Below are 26,036 nucleotides of genomic sequence, written 5' to 3' on the forward strand. Positions count from 1 at the left end.
ATGCGGCTCCGCGGGGCGGGCAGCGGCCGGCGGTGCTGCGGGAGGCGGCGAGGACTCCGCTCCGCTCCGCTCCGCTCCGCTGCGCTGAGGGGGAGCCGGGCGTCGCCCCCCGGCCATGAACGCGGAGAACTTCGGCTCCAGCGAGCGCCTGGTGGCGGCGGCCTACGTGCGCCAGGGGGCGCAGGGCCGCCGCGGCCATGAGCTGCTCCTGCGGGCCCTGCTGGAGCAGGTAACCGCAGGGCCGCCTCCCCCGGCACGGCCCCGGCTCCCTCTGAGCCCGGGGGGCTCCGAAATGGGGCCGGGGTCGCGGGCAGGGAGCCCCGGGAGCGCCACGGGCCGGCCCGGGCCGCGCGGCGTGGGGGGCGGGAGGGCTGCCTCAGGGCTGCCTCAGGGTGCCCTCAGGGCGCGCGGTGCTGAGGGGAGGTGGCAGGCAGCCAAATGGTTTCGAAATGCGTCGATAACAAAATTAAATCCCTCTCGTGAGGTGCCGGAGGGATGTGTTTCTTTGTCTCCGGAGCCACTACCGGAGTTTCTTTAAGCTCTCGAACGTTTGCATTAGTCGCATCATCCACCATGACGGACTTCGCTTTCATACAACACCTTTAACTTAAAAACGTGCTCGAGTTAGCTCTGTTATCAAAAACAAAACAACAACAACAAAAACACCAACCTTTGATTTGCAATAGTAATGCTTTACGAGTTTGCAGTGCCTTTCCTGTGAGGGTCTTCTCTGTACTTCACCGAGGTGACTGCGTTTCTAACACCAAAAGGAGCTCACACAACTCTATCTGGTTGTAGTCCTATACAAATTACTTTCAGAAAGTAGTTAAGTCTTGAATTAGGGTAATAACTAGAAAAGAAACCATGTGGATAGGAAGATGAGTTACAACTGAAACTATGTTCCACTTATAATTAATAATTTTGGTGCCATTATCCCAATTATCTCATTTTCACCCAGTTTGCTCTGCTGAATTTCTGCAGAAGTTATTAGGTTTTGTGTGGAGAATATATCAAATAATCCATAGGCTTCTAGGGAGCAATCAGCATGTATGGGCTGCAGTGGTGGTGTGTGTACCTTAAAGAGTACTTGATAGTGAAAAATACTCTGAATTTTTTAATATCAGGATATGCTAATAGTAATCGTGTTGAATACATGGAAAAATCATTATTAACATTTCTTTGAATCCAAGTTTGTAACACTAGGTAACAGCAGAATCAAAATACAAACTACAGTTCAGCGCAGAAAAGAAGGGTAACATCAATCAAACAGATTATATAAAGATGTGCTTGCTCTTAATTTCCAAGTTTAGGAGTTATCTTCATATTGTTATTAAGGGAAAGTGTCCTGAAGATGGATGGGATGAAAGCACCATTGAACTGTTTCTTCATGAGCTTGCCATAATGGATAGCAATAACTTCCTGGGCAACTGCGGTGTGGGTGAGAGGGAAGGAAGAGTGGCGTCAGGACTTGTAGCCCGAAGGCATTACAGGTACACCTTATTGGCAGTTTGAATTATTCTGTTTTATTATTAATGTTTCCAAAGTGCTTATTTTACTGCGAATTGTTATCTGAGAGCTAGATAGCATTTGAGAAAAACAGTATAATGCGATATTGACTTGATGCAACTTTCTGTATTAAATTTTCATTAATAACTCATTGGAAAGACTTGAATATAACAAAAATCTTTTGTCAGGGTTGTGTCCTGTATGCTGAACTGGTAGAAGCCTGAGTTGTTGAATTGATTGAATGCAAGGAGAGATCTTCCTGCTTTAAAATAATTCATGCATTACTTGCCTTTTTAACGCTGTGCAGCTCTTCTTCTGTGTATTATTCAAAAGTACTGAATGTTGGAGTTCTAAAGTATTGAACGTTCCTAGTGAACAGCTATTTGTATTTTTAATGTTCATTAATATATTTATAATGTGATAAGTTGATATGCGCATAAAAACTCAGTCTATTTAAAATTTATATATGAAGTAAGCAGATTTATAAAGACTAGAAAAGCTGTTAATAGCTTGAAGCCCTTCTTACACTTGACAGGTGCTTTGGATGCTATAATTCTAGTGGCTCTGCATTAATATCTGAAGATAAACTTTTTTTTGCGTGGTGTTCTGTGCTGAGTGTCTGCTGATTTCGTCCAGCATGAATGAAACTCAGTGAAACTTCTTGGAATGTTTATCCTCAAAATATTAGCATGAAAGCATATTAGCGGCCAGAATTTTTGTGAGCTTTACCATATGGAATTTGAATTACTGAACCTTAATGGCTTTCTGAAGCCCCACCATACCATGAAAAACTGATGGAGAAATCCACTAATACATCAGTTTGGGGTTTTTGTTTTCTGTACTGCTGTCTAGTCTAAGACATGTCATGAGGGAGGTAGAGAGTCACAGCAGTGGAGTATCTACATAGCTGCTTTCTGAAGATGCTGGAGAAGGCAGGCCCAGCTTCTGGCCATAGAGAGCCTAGGCTGTCCTTAGCCATGGCATCGCACCTTCACCCGGGAGTGTAAGCAATAGCAAAGAAAGGTTTAGTGGCTTTCCTCCATGCTCCTTATTTCTGCAGTATGTTTTACCAGCTAATTTTGGCAGTGGTTAGAGGTGGCAGGAGATGGTTGTGAAGCTGTCTGTCCTTTCTGCTTAATGCATTCTAAGGGCCAGATGTAGAGGGCTCCTTAGAAAGAAGTAAATATGTGCAGAAAAGAAAACAAAGTGTGATAAAACCATTAAGAACATAGCAGCAGAAACTAAGGGAAGAAAATATTTTGATGAAGTGAGGATTGGGTGCAAGTTTCAACTGATTATCAAGCCACTGTTCGTTTCAAACTATAGCCTGAAGTGGGGAAAAATTACTAAGCTGTAAAACTGTGCTCCAAGAAGTTCTGAGTTTCATCCACTCGTGAGACTGCATTTTACTTCATTCCCAAGACAAAAACAGAATTAAAGCCATAAATAAATGTTAGTAGCTTGCTTGAACAGCTGCATTTTAGCCATAGGTAAAGTTATTTCTGTCAGTTTAGGTTTTATAAATGATTTGAGGATACTTCAATCCTGAAAGGTGCTAAATAATATCTAAGGTTTATAAGCACAGTTTATAAACATTATTTATAAATGTAGAATGCAGAGAGAGACAGTATTGTACAATAGATAAATTGAATAGTACAATGAGGTAGATGAATTGCAGGTATAGAAGAAGATGGGCAAAGAGATACACTAACTTAGATGTCTTTGAGGGCATTTTGTCATGGTACATATTATTTCTTTGCCCTGTGAGGGTAAAGCATTTGTCAGGGGAGTATCCGTATAGTACAACCATGCCTATACTATGTTACACTATAGGCAACTGATTTTTTTTGCTTTGGATTTTTGTGTCTGGACGTATCAGTATTTATCATGCTAGCTCAACATGCGTCAAGAAGTTGCTGGCGTGTATTTAAACCAGATGCTAAAGGTTTTGCAATTTTGGGCCTTCTCCAAGTTTTTATTTGCATTCTGGAACATGGTTAGTCTACAGATCAAAACAAAAAAAAAAAGGACACTTTCATACTAGTATATGTATTTTGTTATAATGGAACTCAAAATAGCAGGTATTACATTGGATACATTTTCTGCAGTTGTTTATCAAACAGTTCTTTTCAGTCAGCAAGAGTTGCTGCTTTGCAACATGAAAAATCTTGATCTGTGTTTTCCACCTTCTTTGTTTAGGTTGATCCATGGAATCGGAAGGTCAGGTGATATCTCTGCAGTCCAGCCTAAGGCTGCAGGGTCCAGCCTTTTGAACAAACTTACTAATTCAGTAGTTCTGGATATTATAAAGCTGGCTGGTAGGTGTAAATCTAAAAATATCTATGTGTATACATATCCTGTGTTCTTCGTGTTAATTTCTGACTTCTGTTTTTTATGTGCAGGTGTCCAGACAGTGACCAACTGCTTTGTGGTTCCTATGGCAACTGGCATGAGTCTAACTCTGTGTTTTTTAACATTGCGGCACAAGAGACCAAAGGCAAAATACATTATTTGGCCACGTATAGACCAGAAGTCTTGCTTTAAATCAATGATAACTGCAGGTAATAGAGGGACAACTGATTACACAGTTGTGTTCTTCTAACACATGTAAAACTTCATCTTTCAGAGTGATAGTGAATTCACTTGTTCGGAGTAAGATCCAGAAAAGGTCTAATGCATAGCAGTGCTAAGTGCTTTATTTCTACACACCTGATTTCTAACAGGCAATCACATGAGTTTTCCTAATGTCTTATAAAATGTTGGAGTATGCTGAGGTAGGAAGATGCATATAGAGAGCACAATACCAAGGAAATGACCATTCATTCCTTAGTTAGATGCCTAATTTGCTTTCCTGAGAACACTGTAAGACTGAGGTTCATGGTTCACAGCCCTCTCAGGTTTATGCAAAAAACAAATGTCCCCTAGGAACTGGGATCAGAAGGTGACAAGCTAGACGTCTGACTTGCACGTTCTATTATTTTGGAACATGGCAAGTGTTAGATGTCCCATTCATTTGTAATCTTGCAGTGTCAGTGCTCGCTCAGAAAATGAGTTTGATGCCTTTCTTAGTTCAAACCTTATCTTTTCCAAAATGCAATTCCTTGTTTAGCAGATTATAAGCAAGCTAAGGATAGAAGTCTGTCCCTGTTCTGATTCTGTCTTCTCCTGCAGGCAGATTCATGGGATCAAGGAAAGGGCAAGTAAGGGATACCATAATTTTCCAGCTCAGTGAGCCAGTGGTGGCATAGATTTTGGTTTTAGTTCCTAGGAAATGCTTAATTTCTGCATAAAAGATTCATTGGATAAAAATGACCAAAAAATTAGAAACAGGGCTGGGTTCTGTACTAATGTGTCTATGTTCTTAATCCAAAGCTAAAAGAATCTTTTAACAGGAGAAAGATTTTTTGGATTTATTCTAGAACCAAAACTCCAGAATCAGTTGGAGAATCAATGATACACATTCAGGTCTTGTTCCGTTTGGTTAGGTTTTGAGCCTGTGGTGATAGAGAATGTACTAGAAGGTGATGAGCTACGGACAGACATTGAGGCAGTGGAGGCTAAAATCAAGGCTCTCGGTGCTGAAAATATTCTTTGTGTGCATTCAACAACGTCTTGCTTTGCTCCGAGGGTACCTGATAGGTAAGTAGTCTTCGTAAGAAGTGCTTTATTTGTTGTCATTGTGAAAAAACTGTGTGTTTTGGATCCCTGTATTTCTTACATTGCCTAATTACTGCCAACAACTAGGGCAGATACTTTAATCCCCTTGGGTAAGGGTAACAGCAAGTTGTCAAACAATGTTCCACTTTCAGAAAAGTGTGTGATGGAAGTAAGGGTAATACAGGTCTTCCTTCTCTCACGTGACTGAGGTCACTTTTAGTATAAGGAATGTTGCTTTGGCAGTGATTTGCTAATAATTTAATAATGTTGCTTTGGCAGTGATTTGCTTTGTAATTTCACAGAAGTAGTAGGAGTAGACTTGCATAGAAACATAGTCCAGAAAATATAATTCCACACCTAATGCCAAATTTTAATATTACTCTTGCCTGTTCTACTCTTCTGTAGCCAATGATGAATTTTCCTAGGCTATTAATTAAAAACTACAAAAAAACCCTACAGCCAACATTTAAACCCTTTGAGCCACTCTTTTCTGTATTCTGCTGGTGTCCATAGCACTAATAAAGATACACTGGTACAAGAAAACTCTTGAAAATCTGTAGTGCAGATGTGTTTTAGGAGTGTAACATACGATATGCCCTATTGTAACATATCCTGGTTTGAACATTTGCTGCCTGCTTGCTTGCTCCTGCTTCTTATGATTTCCAGCTGTTAAATCACCATAAAAAGAATCGCCACTTACAATACATTGCACTCCTTCCTAATGTTATATGTCCATGTGCGTAACTTCTGTAGTTGCTATAAAAATGTGTAATTGAAGCACTAGCTGAAGCAGAGATGGGCACTACAGTTATGGAATAGGAAAGTGAATATTTGAGTCGTTATTTTTATGTGTAGATTAGTTCTGAAATATTTGAAAAATCTCTCAATCTGAAAATGACTTGCTGGAGTAGGGTGTGGATAAAGTATTTGGTATATTAAATCATTTGACCAAATTAAGCAGCACTGTTACTTGCAAAACCCACTTTCTCTTTTTGCTTATGAAAATAAGTATCAAGAAACAAATTAGCAAGGTTTTAAAATTGAACAGGTATATTTTTGTGGTCCTGCATGTACTACATGCAAGTACAAGATACTAACGGTTTACTTTCTACATGTTTTTAAATGTAGTGTCTCAGTTGCCTCACTTTAATTATTTTGTGTTTGTCACAAAGTTGAGAAGACTTATGTTTAGTTTTCATCTGCAGTGCATTTGTTGTTGTTGTTAGTTACTGTGTTACCTGAAAAATTAGTTGAATTTTTGCAAATTTAGAAGAGAAATGTTACTGAGTTTGAAACATGGTGAGTAAAGGCATGTTTCCTTCTGATTTCCTACCTTTAAAAAAACACCACAGTATTTATCAGAGGTTTAACCTAGTTGCTATAAGGAAGTTAAAAACAAATAATTCTGTCAGAATACCATGAGCATTGTTTGAAGTTGAGTTGCAAATTTATTGGCTAGCTTAAATCAGAGCTATCAAAATTGAATGGTCTATTTTATAGCTTGGGTAAATGAATCTTCTCCTTATCTGCCTTCTCTTTTTGACATGCGATTGTTTTGTTCTCTACAACTAAGAGATGAAATATGAGGTAGTGGCACTGTGTTATGATATACCACAGATACAGGAGGAAATGCACGCACTTTCTATTTAAAGGATACTGTCAGCTATTGAAGGCCATAACATCCATCTTCCTACAGGAAGGAAAATGCAGCATTTCTGGAGGGTAACATTTTATAAGTCTCTTTTTAAATAGTTTACATTTTTAAGGTTTTGTTTAGTTGTAGTGGTGTTTTATAATTGTTAGTGATTTAGGATTGTTAGGTCAGGGAAGATGTTTGTGCCTATGTACCCATAGCTTTCCTTTGAAGTATTATTTAACTTTATTGGAATAATGCACTCCTGTATAAATCCCTTTCTTGGAGAGACATCAGTTCTCTGTCTACCTGCTGTTACAATGAGTTGTTTCTAAAACTACTGTATTTGAAAGAGAACACAAGGAAAAAAGTGTCTTCTTGGTTAATTTTTGTACTTAGCAGAGCCCTCTCTGTATTTTGTTACTTTCATTAGTATTAGAAGAAGGAGCATTTTTTTTTTTTTTTTTTTTTAAATGAACTTTCACAAGCAGGAGAGGAAGAAGGAATAAATTGGAAAATATTTCTGTAAGTCCTGTTTGTGGCTTTTAGGAGCTTGAGCAGTAGCCTACCTTAGATTAATGCTTTATTTTTCTGATATGACTAGCTGCTCTTAATGGTTCAGTTTAATCCTTGGAAGCAGACAAGTGGTGTGGTTAATTGTGTGCTTCCCATGCATAATCACATATTCTTTTCAAGCTACAGCCCTCTCATCCTGTATTGTAGCATGGATCTAATTATTCAGTAGAATAGTTGTAGGAAAAGTAAAGAGCCTTTTCTGTTTTCAGGATTTGTAGAATATAGCTTACTGCTTCTCTAAGGCTCAGCAAGTAGAGAAAGGTGAGCACACATAACAGTAAACCCTCATGTTTCCAGGTAGGTGAAATCCTCTACCTGCACTTGAAAAGAAGCCTGTCAGAGGGGGAAGTACTTTCCTCTGAGTCTCTTTGGAAGGCGAGGGATGAATCTGATCCAGATCGGAAGGCAAAATCTTTGCCCTGTGTAGTGTTACGTTTCCTGAAGTATCCTGTTAATGTTATGCAGTTCAGGATTCAGGGTGTTGATAAATGTGAAAAATTACTGGACATGCAGCTCCTGCTGAATATCTTGACTGTAGAAAATGAATACGTACATGATACTACTGGTGTTACCTTGTCGTACTTGTGATTTGCATACTGGTGATTTCTTTAGAAATAAGACTGTAATGATGCTGTTTTCCTAAGGATTGAAGTTCAGAAAATGGAGCCGGAGGTTTGTGGCCGAGTTTGCATTACAAAACAATGCTGGGCAATGTAATAAAAATAGAATACAAAGGAATGTCACCTCTTGGAAAATGTTTTCCTACTCTGTCACATTTTATATGGGTGTCAGTAAATCACAGAGGGAGGCTGTACAAAAGGAGATCTAGTCAAAAATACATTGAAGGCTTGGATTTTTCTGTTGTTTTTTAATATTACCTTTTATCATCACTTCAGATTATTGTATTTTACCTTATTTTTTACATATAGTTTTTCTTTCTAGAAGATATTCATAAGCTTGTAAAAAATCAAGGGATTAAAAAAAATGAAGCATGATGGGAGTGCCCTGAAAAGGTTATTAAGCATATGTGTGTTTACAAAGCTGAAGTCCCTTAATGGAAATGACCTCTGCATCCACATAAATCCTAGTTTCACTGAGAAATCGATCCAAGCTGAACTCAGTGTAATTTGGGGAATTTCTAAAGGCAAATGAAAATTTTCTCTTTATTTCTGAGTAGACAATTGAACAAAATTTTAATGTGTTGATGTCCACATTCAGACATTTTAAGGCTATCCATTTAAAGCTATCATTTTAAGGCTGTTCATTCCTTTGAAGAATGTCCTTTCTGTTAATCAGCTTAGCTGATTTAGTTTAGAATACTAGCTCTTTGAAGGAAAAAAAACAAAACAAAACGCAACAACAAAACTGGAAACATGTCACAACTTCCTCTTTTATGATGTTCTCAGTTCTCAATTCCCAAGACACATCCTGAATCTTCCATCAGGCCATTTTCAGGTTGAATATTAAAAGAAAAGGAAAAATGCGTAAATGGCTAAAGTTCTGTTACTTATCATTAAAGTAACATGAAAAAGATGTTAATATCTGAAAGGAAGTGATTTGGGATCTGTTTACTGTGTGCTAAACAAAACTTTCAGTGAAGCATGAAAAATCTCAGCCTGGGTCAACAATTTGTAGTACATGTAAAAGCTAACAGGTTCTTCTTAACCTTTGCTGCTTAAGGTGACAACTACTACCATGAGGCACTAATCAAAAAGGTTCTTCTCATCTCTTGTAGACCTTTCAGTCTTTTAAAGGTCTGATTGATAGCATGAATTACAGTTATCGGTATTCCTCTGAATTACAATTTTATACTCACAGGCTGGAGGAGCTGGCTGTCATTTGTGCTAACTATGACATTCCCCATATTGTCAACAATGCCTATGGAGTTCAGTCTTCAAAATGTATGCATCTCATCCAGCAGGTAGGAACTGTGTATTTCAAATATATATATATATTTTTTTAACAAAAAAGAGAAATCTCTAATTAGAGACAATGCTAGCAAATTTTGTCATGTTTCACAGCTCTAAGACTAATCCTGTGCATGCCTGGTAGTTGAACAGTTTTCTGAGAACAAGGAGCAGAGGGACATAGCACTTAAAACAATACTTGTTATTTCTATTATGTGCTTCTAATTTAATAAAGGTGTCTGTTATGGTGGAATTATGTCCTTATTAATCTTTCCTAAAATATTTCATAAATTTACTGACATAATTAACTGTAAAATAATGGGTCATACTTGAATGTGGATTAAACCTTCAATAGAATGTGTTACAGATTTTCAATTTCTTTCAACTTTTCAATTTAAAAAAAAAATAATAATATGTAGTACTTTAATATTTATCTACTTGCATAGTATTTAATATGCATATATGTTCCTGAATATGCTTTTCAGGTTCTGTTATGGTGCATAATTCTTAATTGTACAGTTCAATTATACTGAATTAATCAAACTGAAGTCACACAGCAGAATCTACCTTTTTTAATTTCTATTTTTATTTTTTCCCTTTAAGAGTGTGTGTTTGGCTAGGCATAAGGACATTTTGTTTTCCAGGAAGAGGGGGAATCTACTGTGTGGAAGTTATTTGCAAGCAGCGTTATATAGAATCAATAGAATATCCCAAGTTAGAAGGGACCTACAAAGATAATGGAGTCCAACTCCTGGCCTCCACACAGGACCACCCAAAAATCAGATTATGTGTCTGAGAGTGTTGTCCAAACACTTCTTGAACTCTTTGTAGCCCTCCTTTGGACACTCTCCAATGGTTTTATGACCTTCTTATACTGTGGTGCCCCACGGCTAGCAATGCCGTGCCTGATGCACCCCAGGGTATGGTTGGCCCTTTTGGCTGCCAAGCACACTGCTGGCTCATATGCAACTTTCCATCAGCCAGAACCCCCAGATGCGTTTCCATGGGAGAGCATCACAGTTCTCTTGTTTTGATGTAGATAAATATATATATATATATATATATATAAATCTATCTTGATACTTTGATATATTTATATATCTCAAAAAATGTTTATTTTCTCATGAAGCATTAACGTGTAGCCATTTACTATCAGAATCTGTGAGACTTTTTGATTTGTACATTTTTAACTGCATAATTTCCATTAAATTGCAAGGATTTTTTTGGTAGTTACTGAATGAGCTACGTTTTATAGACTTGCAGGAACTAAACCAATATTTCAAATTGCAGCAAAATGAGAATTTTTAAGGCACTATGTAAGCAGACAATGAATAATGATAAGCAACACTAAGAAAAGGTAATATTGCAATTTTTAACTGTTCCTTACAGATACAGTATCAGAGAGTTTTAGGAATTGCATTTGTTTCAGTTACATTGCTGAATTGTGTTTAATAATGATGCTATCACAAGTCTCTTCTAATGTATGCTGTGCATTTTTGTTGTTCCTTTTGACAAAGGGTGCTCGAGTAGGCAGAATAGATGCTTTTGTTCAGAGCTTGGACAAAAATTTTATGGTTCCAGTAGGTGGTGCTATCATTGCTGGCTTCGATGCGTCCTTCATTCAGGAGATCAGCAAAATGTATCCAGGTAAGTAGTTCACAGACTGATTTCATCCATACAAAGTAACTGTAGAAAACCTGATTATCAGCTGTCTTTCACTACATTTTTTTTCTTTTGTAAATTTAATCTGTATATTGGGTTTTTGTTTTTCCCAGGAAGAGCTTCTGCATCTCCTTCTTTAGATGTCCTCATTACACTTCTGTCTCTAGGTGCCAGTGGCTACAAACAGTTACTGAAAGAGAGAAAGGTAAGCTTTCTGGAAATCAGCATTTTCTTGAAGTCAGCTGTTAAAAGTCTTGTTGCGAAACTGCTTTGTGTAGTAAATCCTGTTTCTTTATAGAAAGCTGTTGAATTTCTTTGGAGCTCGCAGTTCTTAATCTGGAAAGGCAATACAATATAATTACTTCATGGCCAAATGGTGTTCGTGAATAAGCTTGATTTCCTTGTTGTATTCCAAGCCAGAGAGTTAAACTGAGGTCCCGTACTATCTATCTCGTGCAGTATTCATGTTTGTTGTTACAGAGTATGACTAATACAGTAGGATTTTGCCCAGTAGAATCTGAGAAATGCTACAGTGTTATAATCACAGTGCTTCCAGGACCAAACCAAGAGACTGGACACGCAGAGCTAACCCAGGGGTTTCTGCTCATCTTCATGGCCATATCATGGTTTTGTGCTATGGTAGTGTTTAATTAAATTATTTTGTACAGCATTATTTAGTGAATCACAACTTCTAATAAGTTATAAATCCTGTGCATGGCCACAAAACGATTAAAAGACTGTAATTTAAGGCATTTATCTAGATACAGAGCTAGGTTTCTTCTGTGCCTCTCCCAGACTGTGTGTTTTAAGTTGGATATAACTGCATTGCACAGATATTCCTGTGGTCTAAAGTTGGAACCTCTACATATCAAGTTGTCCTTAATTCTGGACGTATTAAAGGCCTGATGTTGCTATCTGTATGCATTAACGTAGAGAAATATTTTTGTAGAGGGTTTTAGACAAGGAAATGCTGTGTATTACATACTGTAAGTTAATAGTTTTAAATCATGCATGATGTGCTCCGTTGTTTTATTTATGAAATAAGTTCCAATTATTTCCTGCTGACAGCTTGCTCTTGCCTCTGATATCAGAGCAGAGCAGTAGTGCTAGATGCTATGACTTTTTTCTAGCTCCTTGTACAGGCATGCAAATACTCTGTACTGGAATTGAGATCCCTAGGAATAGCTAGAATATAGAGAAAAAAAAAAAAAAAAAAAAAAAAGAACAGCTTAGTTGACTTAAGCTATGGAGTACCACCAAACTGAAAACGTGGCTTGTGAAACACTGAAAGCAGTCACATTTTTGCCACTGCTGGAATACAGTTTCTAAGGTTGTTTTATTCTGGACTGCTGTGCCTATTGCAATGTATGATTTGTGTCTTCATTAAAAGCAAATTTTATATTTCACTCCTTTTACTCCCACCTCCAAAAGAGTTTCAAGTGAATTTATCTTGTCTTCTGCAATACTGATTTTGATGTTTAGGTTTACACAGTCAGCAGATAGCATAATGGGCAATATAAATATTGTTCAAGTCATAAATAATAATTCTTTCATAAGTAAATTGTCCTAATGAATAGGTGTATATTTTAAATTATATCGTTTCCTTGGAAGTAGGATTCTAAAGTGAATAAAGCATTACATTTTTACAACTTCAGGTCTTTTTTATATCAACTGTGAGTATACTCTATAAACATAGCCTTATATATGGCATAAATATGTTTCTTTTATTGGATTTGCTGTAGGAATAGAAACCTTTTTTGCTTAAATGTGTTTGTTCCTGAATTGTAAAAATGTAATAGTGATAGTTTATTGCCTGTGCTCTGTGAAGGCAGAGGCAGAGCTATTAGGCTCTCAGCAGGAACTATTTATAGCTTGACATTGAGTACTCCTTTCTATATCGGTGCAGTTACACCTACTCACACAAAGTCAGCTATAAAAAACTTCCAATATTTCTTTTTCTTTCTCTTTTTATACTTATTCATGAGTGTTATTTCAAGTTATTTGAGCTCAAGCCAGAGAGACCAGAATATTACTGAGAAGAGATTAATTTCATACAACCAAGGGAAAAGAACAATCATAGAATCTCCTGAGTTAGAAGGGACCCACAAAGATCATGGGGTCCAACTCCTGGCTCAACACAGGACCACCTAAAAATTAGCCCATGTGTCTGAGAGCGTGGTCCAAATGCTTCTTGAACTCTGGCAGCTCGGTGCTGTGACCACTTTCCTGGGCAGCCTGTCCCAGTGCCTGACCACCCTCTGGGTGCAGACCCTTTCCCTAACCCCCAGCCTGACCCTCCCCTGTCCCAGCTCAATGCCGTTCCCTCGGGTCCTGTCGCTGTCCCCAGAGAGCAGAGCTCAGCGCCTGCCCCTCCGCTCCCCTCCTGAGGGAGCTGCAGGCTGCCATGAGGCCTCCCCTCAGCCTGCTCTGCTTGGGGCTGAGCAAACCAAGGGACATCAGTCACTCCTCATACGTCTTCCCCTCTAGGCCCTTCACCATCTTTGTAGCCCTACTTTGGACACTCTTCAATGGTTTTATGCCCTTATACTGTGGTGCCCCAAATTGCACACGGTGCTTGAGGTGAGGCTGCAGCAGTGCAGAGCAGAGCAGGACAATCCCTTCCCTCAACCCTACCAGTGCTGTGCCTGATGCACCCCAGAGTATTTCTGGCCCTTCTGGCTGCCAGGGCACACTGCTGGTTCACATTATGTCCACCTAATTTAGTATAATCTGCAAACTTTGTTAGTATGCATTCAAGTCCTGCATCCAGATTATTTACAAAAGCACTGAACCAAACTGGCCCTAAAATTGAGCTATGGGGGACCCCACTAGGGACTGGCCTCCAGCCTGTTTAATATAATCCTTGGAGCCCGACCCATTATCCAGCTGTTCACACACTGTATTTTGTGCTTCTCTAGCTGTGTGCTGGGCATTTTGTCCAGAAGGACACTGTGACAAGAAGTGCTGAAAGTTTTTGCTGAAATCCCAAAAGATCAGATCTACTGGCTTCCCTTGGACAACTAGATGGATAACCTTGTCATAGGAGGCAATGAAGTTAGTTAAACAGGGCTTTCCTCTTGGGAATCTTTGTTGGCTATGACCAATGACTGTGGTGTCTTTCAAGTGTTTTTCAGTAACTCCCATGATAATTTTCTCCATAATTTTACCAGGCACTGAAGTGAGACTGACAGGCCTATAATTGCAAGGGTCTTCTTTCTTGCCCTTCCTGAAAATTGGAACATTTGCCAGCTTCCAGTCTCTCCAGATTCCTAAGACCATTGAAAAATAATTGAGAGAGGTCTTGAGATAACATCAGGCAGCTCTCTCAGTACCCTGGGATGACTCCTCTCAGGCCCTACAGACTTGGTGCATTCAGCTGGAGCAGCAAATCCTGAACAAGTTCAGAGTCAGATGGCAATTTATTGTTCCCCCAGTTACGGTACCCCAACTCAGGGCTTGGGGGGCCCCAAGGTCCATCGTTGGTGTTAGAGGCAAAGGCCTTACACATCTCTGCTTTATCCGTGTCGCTGTTTGTGGCCATCCCCATCACGCGATGGGCCGATGTTACCTCTGGTCCTCCTTTTGCTGTTAACGTACTTTAAAAAGCCCTTTCTGTTGTCCCCACAGTACTGGCAAGCTTCAACTCTAGTTGAGCTTTGGCCACACAGATTTTCTTTCACAGTGGTGAATGACATCTCTGTAGTCCTCTCATGTTCCTTGACCTTGTTTCAAGTGGTCATACACTTTTCTTTTCTGCCAAAGCTCTAGAAGAAGATTCCTGCTCTGCCAACCTGGCCTTCTGCTCTGCTTGCTTGACTCCTGACGCCTTGGAACTGCCTGTTCCTGCGCTCTTAAGAGAGGGCTCTTCAAAAGTGGTCAGCACTGATGGACCCCAGTACCTTAAAAAGCATATTCCCAGGAGTCCTTCATAACTAGTTCCTGCAGCAGCCTGAAGTTTGCTCTTCCCATATCAAGGGTCAGAATTTTGCAGGCAGTTTTTCTCGTATTCTCAAAGATTTTAAACTTGACTGCTTCGTTGCCACTATGGCCAAGACAGCCACCAATTGCCACTTCAGCCATGAAACCCTCTCTGTTTACAAACAGCAAATTTAGGAGGGCAGCTTTCCTGGAGCCCCAGTATATCCAGCTCATCTTGGAGCAGACTGAAGGGCCTTGCTGGCACCCAGCCCCTCAAACTTTGGCACGCCATCCCATGCCAGCCTGATTTTACTCCTTTCCTCCTTGAAAGATTTGAAGTTTAAAGCTCCTTCAATCAGCCCTGCAAACTCTTGAGACTAAATCCATTTCCTACTTTGAGAAAGGTGCATCCTGACAGGCCTGGTGTCATGTAGATCATCCCATGACCAAAAACATCCAAAATTCTGCCAGTGACACCAGCCTCGGGGCCAGATATGTACCTAGCATGGTATTTTCTGACAGGTTAGCATTCATGGAGTCTGAGATTCTCCAAGAGTATGAAATTGTATGTTTGGATACGAGGGAATAAGATGGTGCAGTGAATCAGAGGACAGGAGAGCAAGGGAGTAACACATACATGCTGTCCAGCTATCTGGGTAAATGTGTCCATTTATGACAATGTAATAAGGGATGTGCTCCGTGGTCATATTTAGCCTTGATGTTGCTTGAGAAAGGATGGAAAAAACTTAACCAGCAGTCATTTTTTCTTGCTTGTATGAGATTCTCAGTATGGTTTTTTATATGTCTACGTAGTGTATAGAGGAGTGGTTTTCTAATTCCAGTCAGGGATTCTAGGTCCTTTTGTAGTGCAGACAATAACAACAGATCCATAGTCAAATCTGTTAATGTCGTTGCTTAACTCACGCTGTTAGGTAAAGGTTATCCTGATGAATTGACTGCTTTGATTTGCTCAGTGCCAGTCACGTTGTGCCCCGTATTCTGTATTGCCAGGTCTCTTAAAACTCTGTCTGCATGTGTGTGTTTGTGTGAGCCAGGCTGCACGTAGCAGGTAGAGGGTGATACCACGAGCAGTGGGCTTCCATCGTCATGTCAGACCCGGTGGAGAGCAAGGGACCTACATTCTGTAACAGGCTTAGTACCTTTTAACTGTTCTCCATTGTGTAGGTAACCGATGCATTTAATCCAATTAACTAGTCAGTGTACCACTCTTACTTAATTCTGATCGTCTTAAAAATATTTCTGTGTTACTTGGGGTGTGATGCAGCTTTTTATATCTGTGTTCATCTGTCTGTATACTTTCTAGAGTGATTAACTGGAGCCGTTCTTATGTCCTTATGGAGTGTGCATCTAAAATATTTAAAACCACACCGAGTGGGAGGAATTTGTTTGATTTTTACAATTCAGTAAAATACTGGTTTTACATTTTGTGTTTTATCATTGATGTAAGAAAACACGGTTTGTTCTGATAGGAATAAATTATTTGTACTGTTCAGTAGGAGTTTATATTGCTGCTCTACTTAAGATTGAATTTAAGAGAAAAGATTTAATGCTGCATATTAAAAATGTAAAACTTCAAATATTCTTGCAAGAAGAAAGATATTCATTATTTTTTACTTTTTTTTTTTTTTTTTTTTTTGGCCTAGTCAGTTTGCTACACGGTAGTTTGTCAAACCTGTGGGAGTATTGTTGGGTTTTCATCGTGAAATATATAGAACCTTATTCAGGTTGTGGTCTAGATGTCCAGCCACTTGTCTCCTAGTCTGTGCTTATGACCAGTGTTATTCTGTCCCAGGTGCAGAGCCCACCATTTACCTTTGATGAATTTCAAGCTGTTAATGGTCATCTGTTGCTTTTGTGATACAAAGATTTCAAAGTTCTGTAATTGGTTTTGTAATTCTTAAAGTTTCCACTGATTTATGAATTCAGAACAAAATTCTTTTTTTCTCTTGAAATGCAAGAGAACCTATAAATGAGACTGTAGTATGTGTAGGTGTTGCACAATTACATGTACAGTTTCTGTTGTGTTTTTGGTTGCATTTCAAGAAAAGAAGCCTTCGAAAGGGGCTTCTTGGTGCTGTTATTAACAGCCTGCTGTGCTCAGCATTGCAGCCTCTTTTTGTGTGCATGAAATGGTGTGGCACAAGGGGGAATGGTTTTAAAGGGGGCTGGAACCAGGTAGTCTTAAAGGTCCTGGCCCAAACCATTCTGTGGTTCCATATGTGAGAGTCAGTCTGTATGTAGTGCAAAGAGGTGGTAAAGTTTTAATTTTTTAAGGGGAAAGAGAATTAAATAACGAAACATGATTGATATTTAGTGCTTGGGTTGCTCAGTGCAACTTCAGCATAATAGTTAGATTCACTGGAGAAAACTTGAATGTCTACCGCAGAAATTCAATTATGTAAGAGCTCATTTGGGTATAATTGCTTAGGGTGCTTATAAATTTTCCACATAATAGAAATATTTTGTAATAGGGGTTGGTTATAGATTTGACCTCACAAAATATTTCATTTTTCTTTTTTTTTTGGAGAGGCCATTAATCTATTTTACAACAAACTGTTTAACTTCTGAAACTATAAAATATCAAGAGGATGTAAAAATAAGAAGTTCTGATTTTTTTTTCAGATAGCTTCAGTCAAACTGATAAAAATGCACATTTGGATGTTTTTTTTTCCCATCTTTGCATTTTTACTGGTTCTGCTAAATTCCTGTGTATGTGAAGGCTGATCTAGTAACACAGGTACTCAATGTAATTTAGTACAGTGGGTAACTGTTTATAACAACTTGAAGTCCTTTTATTAATAAATACTATAATAGATGCTATGGAGAATTCCCTAGGTTTGGGAAAGACAAATGAATTGCTTGGGGATTTCTTTCTTTTCCAGAATAGGCTTTTCTCTGTACAGTTTTCATCGATAATATCTCCATAGTAGGCACAATTAATGTATAGTTCTGTAAAACTCTGCTTTGCTTGTAGAAATAAATAGCCAGCAGAGGGAGCACAAATTAGTTTATGAGTTGGATTCCAAAAAAATCCTGATATAATGGCTAAACATATTAATGATGCTCATTGTGGAAAGCAAATAACAAGTGAGCAATGTGTTTATATTCGGTGAGGGACTAAGAGGAATGGAAAAGTGTTGGAATGTTTGAGTAAATGTTTTTCAACTTCTGCGAGTGAACTGTAAATAAGCTCTGAATTAAAGCCACAAAATCATTTGATTTCAAAATACCTCTAAAAATGTCAGTGGAATGATTCTTCACAGATTTCAAGCTCTGGAATGCCATAGATGTCTCCCATAGTTTTCTGTTGTTGTTCAAAGTATTGCATAAGCTTTATGGTCTGGTTGATAGTGAATCTGCAGCCTAATTTATTTAGACAGTAACACAGTACTCTTTCTCCCCGGCAGAATTCATTCCATGGTATTAGGAAGTGCAAGTCAGGAGTGGCGTTCATTTGATCACTCATGAAGTGAGACTGGTTTCACTGCAGTGGCTTAAGAAAAACATCTGTAATCTTCTAACTTAGCTACTGCAAAACTCACGAGGTTTCGTAAGACCTGTGGGAGGTTCTGTTCAAGAGCATAATTTTGATCACAAGGTATAATTCGTACCTGTCAGAGTGTGCAGGTCAGAACAGGACACTGGTCTGCAAACAGAAGAGACAACTCTATTTAAAGAATGAAAAATCACTTGTCAGGTCCAGATATTGATGTGGATGCTGAAACAGGCAGTCACATTGAAGCAGATGAGAGGCAGAGTCCTTTTGGCCAGAAAGAGAAGAAATCTAATGTGTAGTATCTTTTAAAGACTACACAGTATCTGCATGTTTCTGATATTATTTATGAGAAACAAAGCATTAAAAAGAACAGAAGAGAAGCCAAATAATATAAGAATGGTGTTAATTCTTACCGTGTTGTGTTTTGAGCTGATATGTGAGGGGGAAGACAATAAACTGAGGAAGACCATGAGCAGTTATTGTAGATTATTATAGAAATAAAACAGGGATGAAGGAAGAGAAGCATACTTTAATGTGCAATGTGACTTGTATCTTAGCCAAAACATTTATGAATCTCACTTTTATGATACTTTCACAATAAGGGTGGAATCCAAGTAAGTGATATCAGGAATTCAGATGTTTCCATTTTTTTTAGTAGGCTTCAATAGGAGGGGTTGATGCCAGGAAAAGGACTGGCTACACGATAGAGCTGAGTATTCAGGAGAATTTTATGTTGTATGAAACAAAACCATGTAGTCACAGCCTTCTCCTTGAGAGACTGTATTGCTTTTCTCATGCAGAAAGTCTATGAACCTTTGGGAGTCGTGATTGCATAATAAGTAGTAACACAATGTGCTGGTTTTAGTCTGGAATGTGTTAATAGAAGGAACAGAAGGAATAGAATAGGAAGGAATAGAAGGAATGTAAGGAACAGTTTCTCACAATGTGGCTGTCTGTGATGGTAACAGATCATTCCTTGGCTCGTGGGGCCAGGGTGAGGGGAAGCTCCTGCAGGAGTGGGGAAAGGTCAACTCCTTCAACAGGATACTAGTGTGGGGGAGGACCTGCTGTATAGCAGTCATCTCTTCAAGATTTTACTTCCCTAGGCTTCAGTTCCACAGCGAGAATGGCTGACATCCCAAACACATATATTAGTCCAGATAGAGGGCTTTCCATCATCTTGAGGGGAAGAGCAGGGTTAAGAAAATGGAGCTTTTCATTTATAAAAGGATTTCAGAGATACGTCTGGACAACTTCTTCGGTGCACATAAAATGGATGTAATGAAGATTTACTAGTTTTGTGAAATAGGTACTGTTTTCTGTTTGATAGCTAATAACAGAAGTATTGCATCTTTTCTTTTTTTTTTTTCCCCAGGAGATGTTTTCCTATCTTTCAAGTGGGCTGAAGAAGTTGGCAGATACCTACAGTGAGAGACTGTTAGACACACCACATAATCCCATATCCTTAGGTAACTCTTGTTTTTTATATTTCAAAAGAAATTCTAATATCCTGTGCATTCGTAATGCCGTTTCATATACATTTCCTATACATTAGTCATTGTTCACTACACTCCATTAAATTGTTCGTAAGCCAGGATGAAACCATTGAACCCAATAAGGTAACCATCTATAAAAGCAGAGTAGTAAAGCAGTGACTCAGGCCCTTTACTTTTTACAAAACTGCTCCTGTCCAACGTACTCATTTATTGTAATCAAGGCAGGCAGAAGATGTTAGCGTGTTGTAAGACTTCATAAATAAGTAGATTTTAAAATAAATTAGGGTGTAATTACTTCTCACTTCATTTTACAGTGCTGTGAAACAAATTATGGAATTCCTACTCAAGATATTTGTTCTAACCAAAAATTCTGCTGAACATCAAAGTAATGTTCCCCCTGTGCAGAATCTCTGCCTTACGTATAGTCCAACCAAAGAAGTAATCCATGACAGCTTGTGGGAAAACAAACTGACAAAACATAATCGTATTTATTCTTTCTTGGTATCTAAACACAAATACTTGGCCAGACTTTTATTGTTGGAAGACACCTTATCCACCTTATCCCCTACGGTTCTCTTTTGGGGAAAAGATTACCTTTGTAGTAGTATTAATCTGATCTTTTGTTACTTCAGCCATGTCACTGAAGAATCTAGATGAAAATAACGATGTAGCCGTTACCCAGCTTGGATCTATGCTTTTCACAAGACAGGTTTCTGGAGCAAGGTGAGGATGCTATGAGCTTGAAAATTTGGGGTTGTGTTAGGATTTCATAAAATATATAGTATAATACTTGTTTTGTGCCAGTTGCCTCATGATTACTGATTTCGGTGTGGCAATTACGGTTCCAAGAGTAATATACCCTTTTTCCTCAGTGTTATCTACTAATAACGTGTGTACCTGCCTGAGTTAGCAATGAGGCCTTCTTTGTTAGCTTTGGTAGACTAAATAGATAATCTATCCCCATTTAATTCAGTGTCATTATTCCCTAGAACCCCTTGGTTTCATTTAGTTTCCAGCTGTTGTCTGATCTTACAGTTAAGTTGTAAGCTGCTTAAGGAAGATCTTTGTTTTGTTTATTGCAGCACAAATACGGTTGTGCTGGATGTCAGGGGAATAAGCTTTTAATACCCTGCATAGCTTTTTGTCATATGGAAGAAAATACCGCTTTCCAGAACTAACTGTGTTAAAAAAACAACTTCAACTCGAGCCGGTGTGAGCTGAATTTATTCTTATTGACACTGGTATGTGGAAATGTGAGCCAAATCATTTTTAATGATTTTGGTTTAAACATGTTAAAAGAAGAGAATGATTTAGAATTTGTTTTGGCAGAATTCTTTAATCTGAATACTACTGCTGCCATGCTAGCTTCTGCTGTAGACTTAATGTCATTTTCTGTAGCAGAGTTGATTGTTTCCACATCAGAAGGTATGCTTCATTAGCTTGGATTATTCCACTTCCCGCACAGATGAATGACAGTAAATCTATATGTACTGTAGTTAGAGGCTCTTTTTAATTTGCCTGTCCTAACCTTGGCTTGTCCTGAAATTTCAGTCATCTTTGGCTGGAATGATTCAAGAAGTTCCGTGTTGGAAAAGTTAAAGCTGTCCAGTCCTTTGTGTGATACAAAGGCTCCCGTTTTCTCCTTTTCTTGTATAAGTGATTCTTTTGCAGTAAATACACAGTTAGACCTGGCATTTTGACAGACTTTAAATGTTAGGCTCGTGGTGCATGGCAGTGGTAATAATAGCAACTTCCTGCTTTGTTAGCACACAGGCTTTTGCATAAGCTGTGGTTTGAGTACTTCAGTACAGTAAGGATCTGCTAATCCTGGTGGAGTTTGTCTGAACGCAGTTTCCTAAATGGATTGCAGGGAATGTAATAAATTCTGACCGATTGATTGGTGTTAACTGTTTGGGTAGGCTTAACTAGAGCCATAAGGTGAGTTTGACATGGAAGGGTGTGGATTAAGGTCTTGGTTTGTCAGGGAATGGGTGTGTGCTGAGAAATAGAGTTTAGTAGGTAGGGGTTCTTCATATGAGGAAGAGGTAAAAGCAGCGGTGAAAAGTATCCGCTGTGAGGGGGAAATGTGATTCTGAGATGTCTTTCGCACCATGCTGGGGAACTCAAAATACCAGAAGTGAAGATCTTAGTGATTAAATTGGAGAGGGGAAGGGACATCCACCTATGCCCACAGATTTGACCTAATGTAGGATCTGCTACCACTGTCACTCATAGCAATGCTTGAGCACTAACTTGGAGAATGCCTGTTCTAAGCCTGCTTACAGGCATTTGTTTAGAGTTAGGAGGTACTGCTCTGTATATGAACTTGTATGAATATGTTCATCGTAGAGTATCACATCAAAATATTCAAGGCATCTTTAACTGAATCACAATTTTGTTTGTTTCAGGGTTGTTCCTTGTGGGACTGTACAGACAGTGAATAACTACACTTTTAAAGGCTTTATGTCACATTCAAATGACTATCCCTGTGCTTACCTCAATGCTGCATCAGCAATTGGAATTAAAAAGCGAGACGTAGATATATTCCTAAAAAGACTGGACAAGTGTTTGAAGACTTGTAGAAAAGAAGGAAACAAAGAAAAAAGTGTGAATGAAATATGTGATTCTAATACAGGCACAGAACAACTTGCAAACTAGAAGATACAGATGCAGTAACACAGGAAGATACATTTTTGTTTGAAGTATGAGGTTTGTATTGCATTGTGAAGCTGCAGTGCAGAAAATTTATTCTTAAAAAAACAAATAACAACAACAAAACTTGGGTGAAATTCAGGCTCAGAGGAAACAGATGATATTCTCCTATTCTCCCTTCCTAGAAGGTCGGACATAAGCTCTTTGCACCACACAAGTATACTTAATATCTGTCAAAGTAAAGCTCTGCATTCATAAAAGTCTTGACCTGGCCTGTCAGCCTGTGGGTGACTGTTGGGACTGGTCGCAGAATGCTTATTCATGTGTTCTTCGTTAACAAGATTTTCTGTAGCAATGACTAAATTCCTGTCTAGGTACACAACCAAGAAATGCTCAAAACTCTTAACGGGTCTTGCTTTTCCTCAGCTTACTTGCCACTTTTCTTTTGCTTTCAAAGATTTATATAAAAGCATTGGGATAGCCCTTACTAAATACAGTGTTGAAACTCAGTGAAGAAATTACAGAGTTGGACTAGTAGTCTTTTTAGATGTTCTCACGTCTCATGAACTGCCTAGAACAAAGCAGCCATCTGTGGCAAAGGAGAACCTAGAATACCTCATATCCTGCCAATACCCAGCTCTTGAGAACATTTTCATAGTTCAGCAACCCAATGGAATGCTGAGGAAGAGCAGCTGTGAAAGCACGGGTCTGTGGAGCAGAGTGGGAAAAACATTTTTATTCATTTCATCGCTTCTTTGATGGTTACTCTTGAATAGGGGCACTCAGGTCAGAGATCCATTGAAAAGGAGGAAAGCTTTGTGGGATGAATGCAGCAGTTTCAAGAGGCAGCGAGACCTGAGGGTGTTTTGGCATTTTTAGTCCATTGTTTTTAAATTTATAGACATCCACTTCGGAACTGTCTCCTGCTATTGGCACTCGCGCTTCTGTGGCTGTGTGCAGTTACTGATTTGAATTCATAAAAGAAACAATAGATCCAGGGTCTGTTCCTGGAACAAAGGTTCCATATCACTGGAGTGACAGTGCTGTAGGTTGCAAAAAATTTAGCTAATTATTCTTAAATACAATTACTACATTGTATGTAGGTTTTTATGTCATTTGCTGTTCAGAGTGAGCTGAACATTCAAAGACATTTTTCTTTGTCCGTAACGTAGTAATACTTGGGACACCACGATTAATGAGTTCTAAATGTCAGGAAATTTTCTAGTTACTCTGTTTGGTGGGATCTGAGCCGTATCCTTCAGAGCCCTCTGGAAATTGCCTTATCAAAACAGTGCTTTTGAAAGGACCGTCCCTCCAGCGTGCTCAAATGGATTTGGTACCAGAGGTGAAGTTCATATGTGGAAGTTAATAGACTGCTAATCATCCTGAAGGTGCTTTCACTTGCGAAGCTCATTGTATCTGTAGTTTAAATTGAACCTGCTCCCACATTGTTATTGCTACAGTTACACTTCAGATTGATTAAAGCTTGTGGAAGGGATGGCTCCCTGGACTACAGGCACAGTTGTTATTTGCTGTACAAGCACATCTTAGGAGAAAGGTAATATAACTTGGCCACTCGGTCCTTGTGGCCGTAAGGAGATGTACATTTTTTTTCTCTTTTTTGGTTTTGTTTTGAGATGATGCTATACCTCAGTTTTTCCAGTCAGTAAAGCTCTCCCACAGGCTTGAGGGACAAAACTCTGTAGCTCACTCTGCCCTCTGTATTCAGAGCATTGGAGCAGAGAGTGAAAACTGCGGGGCCTTGGTGATACCTTTCTTCCTGGTTTTGGATATTGCCGTTTCCTGCCTGAATGAGCGTAAGTTACTGATTCAGATGACTAGTCACAAAATGTGAATATTGGAACTACTGTTAGGAGAGTTTAGGGGGGCTGCATGGTAGCAGCTACAATGAGGATTTGACGAGTAATATCCTGAAACTGGAAAAAAAAAACACCCAACAGCAGTTGCCTTTTCTGAGAGGAAAAGACCTCTACTCTACCTTGTATGTTCTTGTAATAAATTGTCTGCTGCAAATAATTTACTCGCTTCTACTCTGAATTAAACTGCTTTCTCAGGTAGTGTTTCTCCTGTCTTCAAAATGCTTCCCACTTGAAAACAAAGATAAAAAATTAAACAAAACTGTCTGAACAGATATCCAGGGAAAGAATTATCTGCTTTGTTCTGATTTTGTGCTTTTAAACCTGTTTTTAATTGAAAAACATTTTAACGTGACACGTTTAGTTACAAATTATGTGTCTGTGTGTCATTTAAAGCTCTTCACAAATCTTAATCATTCCTCCAATTAAAGTCAGGGAGTTTAAAATATTTTGAGAAACACGCCCACCATGAGGTATAAACTCTTGAACTAAATATTTGTATTCTGTTACTTTGGTAAGTTGTACCAGTTAACGGTTGTGTTTGCCTGCTTTGTCCGCTGAGATGTGGTAAGTTGTAATTAATGCTAAATTTATATAGACAGAAGCAGTATATAATGTCATGATAATTATATTGAAATGTTAAGGAATTCAAGTGGCAATATACCTTAAAAGAAATGGAGAAGAAATGGTTATTTACAGCATACTTGAAACAGATAGATAGTATTTTTCAAGGAGAATATAGACCACTTATTCTCTATTCAACAATGTTTATAATAAAGTAATAAAATAATACTGGAACATGCAACTATTAGCAGAGTTTTCATTTTCTTTGTGTAATAGATAGGGGGAGATTCCATGGCTATGGCAGGTCTTACCCACTAGAAGTAGTACTGCTGAAAGATTATAATAACATGGACATAACTTTGCCAAAAAAAAAATATACTGGCAATATTTGCCATCCATGAAGTTCTTTCTAAGGTTGTACAATGAAGTTAGAAGGTTCTTAACTCAAAAAAGGAATGGTGCAACCCTTTTCCTGCCCTCTATATAGGCACATGACACTAAAGACTTTCACAGACCTCAAAAATCTGCTAGAGCCAACCTGTAATCTGCAGCATCCATATTACTAATGAGACATTTAGGAAAGCGTCGTGGGCTTCAGATACCACTTGGGGTTCATTTAGCAGGAATCCTTAGTAGGAACACCACAAACATGCTATTTCTGTAGCTACCTGTCCCTGTCTTGTTATGGGTCACGTGGTTACCAGCGGTGAAACAGGAAAGGGCAAGCACTTGAAATATTCAGGAAGAACTTAGGGTTCAGAAGTTGAGGAGGTTACTGCTCTTGCTACGTAGTTGGTTGCTCTGCCAAAAGTTACTGCCTCGTAGCAGGGCTAGCAAAGCAATCCGCCCGCTTGGCATCTGCCGCAAGTCATATGCTGGATTAACGACTGCCGAAACAGGAGTGTTGGAGTGAGCATTGCAGGTAGGAGAAACGGTGCCTGTGGAGCAAGCATGGTTCCTGTTCTGCAGAAAACACGGTCTGCACATACCTGAAGATCATAACCTTTGGCAGCGGGGCAGGGTGCGTGGGTAGGCAACAACCCCTCAGGTTGCTGCAGTCTGAACCACTGA

General features: G+C 38.9%; 1 protein-coding gene across 1 annotated transcript; it reads left to right on the forward strand.

Annotated features, from left to right (window-relative positions):
- SEPSECS (Sep (O-phosphoserine) tRNA:Sec (selenocysteine) tRNA synthase) lies at nt 1–25,198 on the forward strand. The gene is made up of 11 exons (XM_084286575.1): nt 1–229; nt 1,336–1,490; nt 3,706–3,824; nt 3,909–4,067; nt 4,992–5,145; nt 9,191–9,293; nt 10,797–10,926; nt 11,055–11,146; nt 19,752–19,845; nt 20,505–20,595; nt 22,281–25,198. The coding sequence occupies exons 1-11, from the start codon at nt 116–118 to the stop codon at nt 22,528–22,530; spliced, it is 1,461 nt and encodes a 486-aa protein (XP_084142701.1). The 5' UTR covers nt 1–115; the 3' UTR covers nt 22,531–25,198.
- Nucleotides 25,199–26,036: the final 838 nt, after the last annotated feature.

This window comes from Netta rufina (genome assembly GCF_964035555.1).
Source record: "Netta rufina genome assembly, chromosome: 4".
In the NCBI taxonomy this organism is placed as follows: domain Eukaryota; kingdom Metazoa; phylum Chordata; class Aves; order Anseriformes; family Anatidae; genus Netta; species Netta rufina.

What these genes read in the sequence shown, in the direction of transcription:
- SEPSECS (XM_084286575.1), top strand. Translation starts at nt 116, where the DNA reads ATGAACGCGGAGAACTTCGGCTCCAGCGAGCGCCTGGTGGCGGCGGCC. An exon ending in GTAGCCCGAAGGCATTACAG is followed by an intron (nt 1,491 to 3,705) that starts GTACACCTTATT and finishes TTCTTTGTTTAG; the next exon opens with GTTGATCCATGGAATCGGAA. An exon ending in GGATATTATAAAGCTGGCTG is followed by an intron (nt 3,825 to 3,908) that starts GTAGGTGTAAAT and finishes TTTTATGTGCAG; the next exon opens with GTGTCCAGACAGTGACCAAC.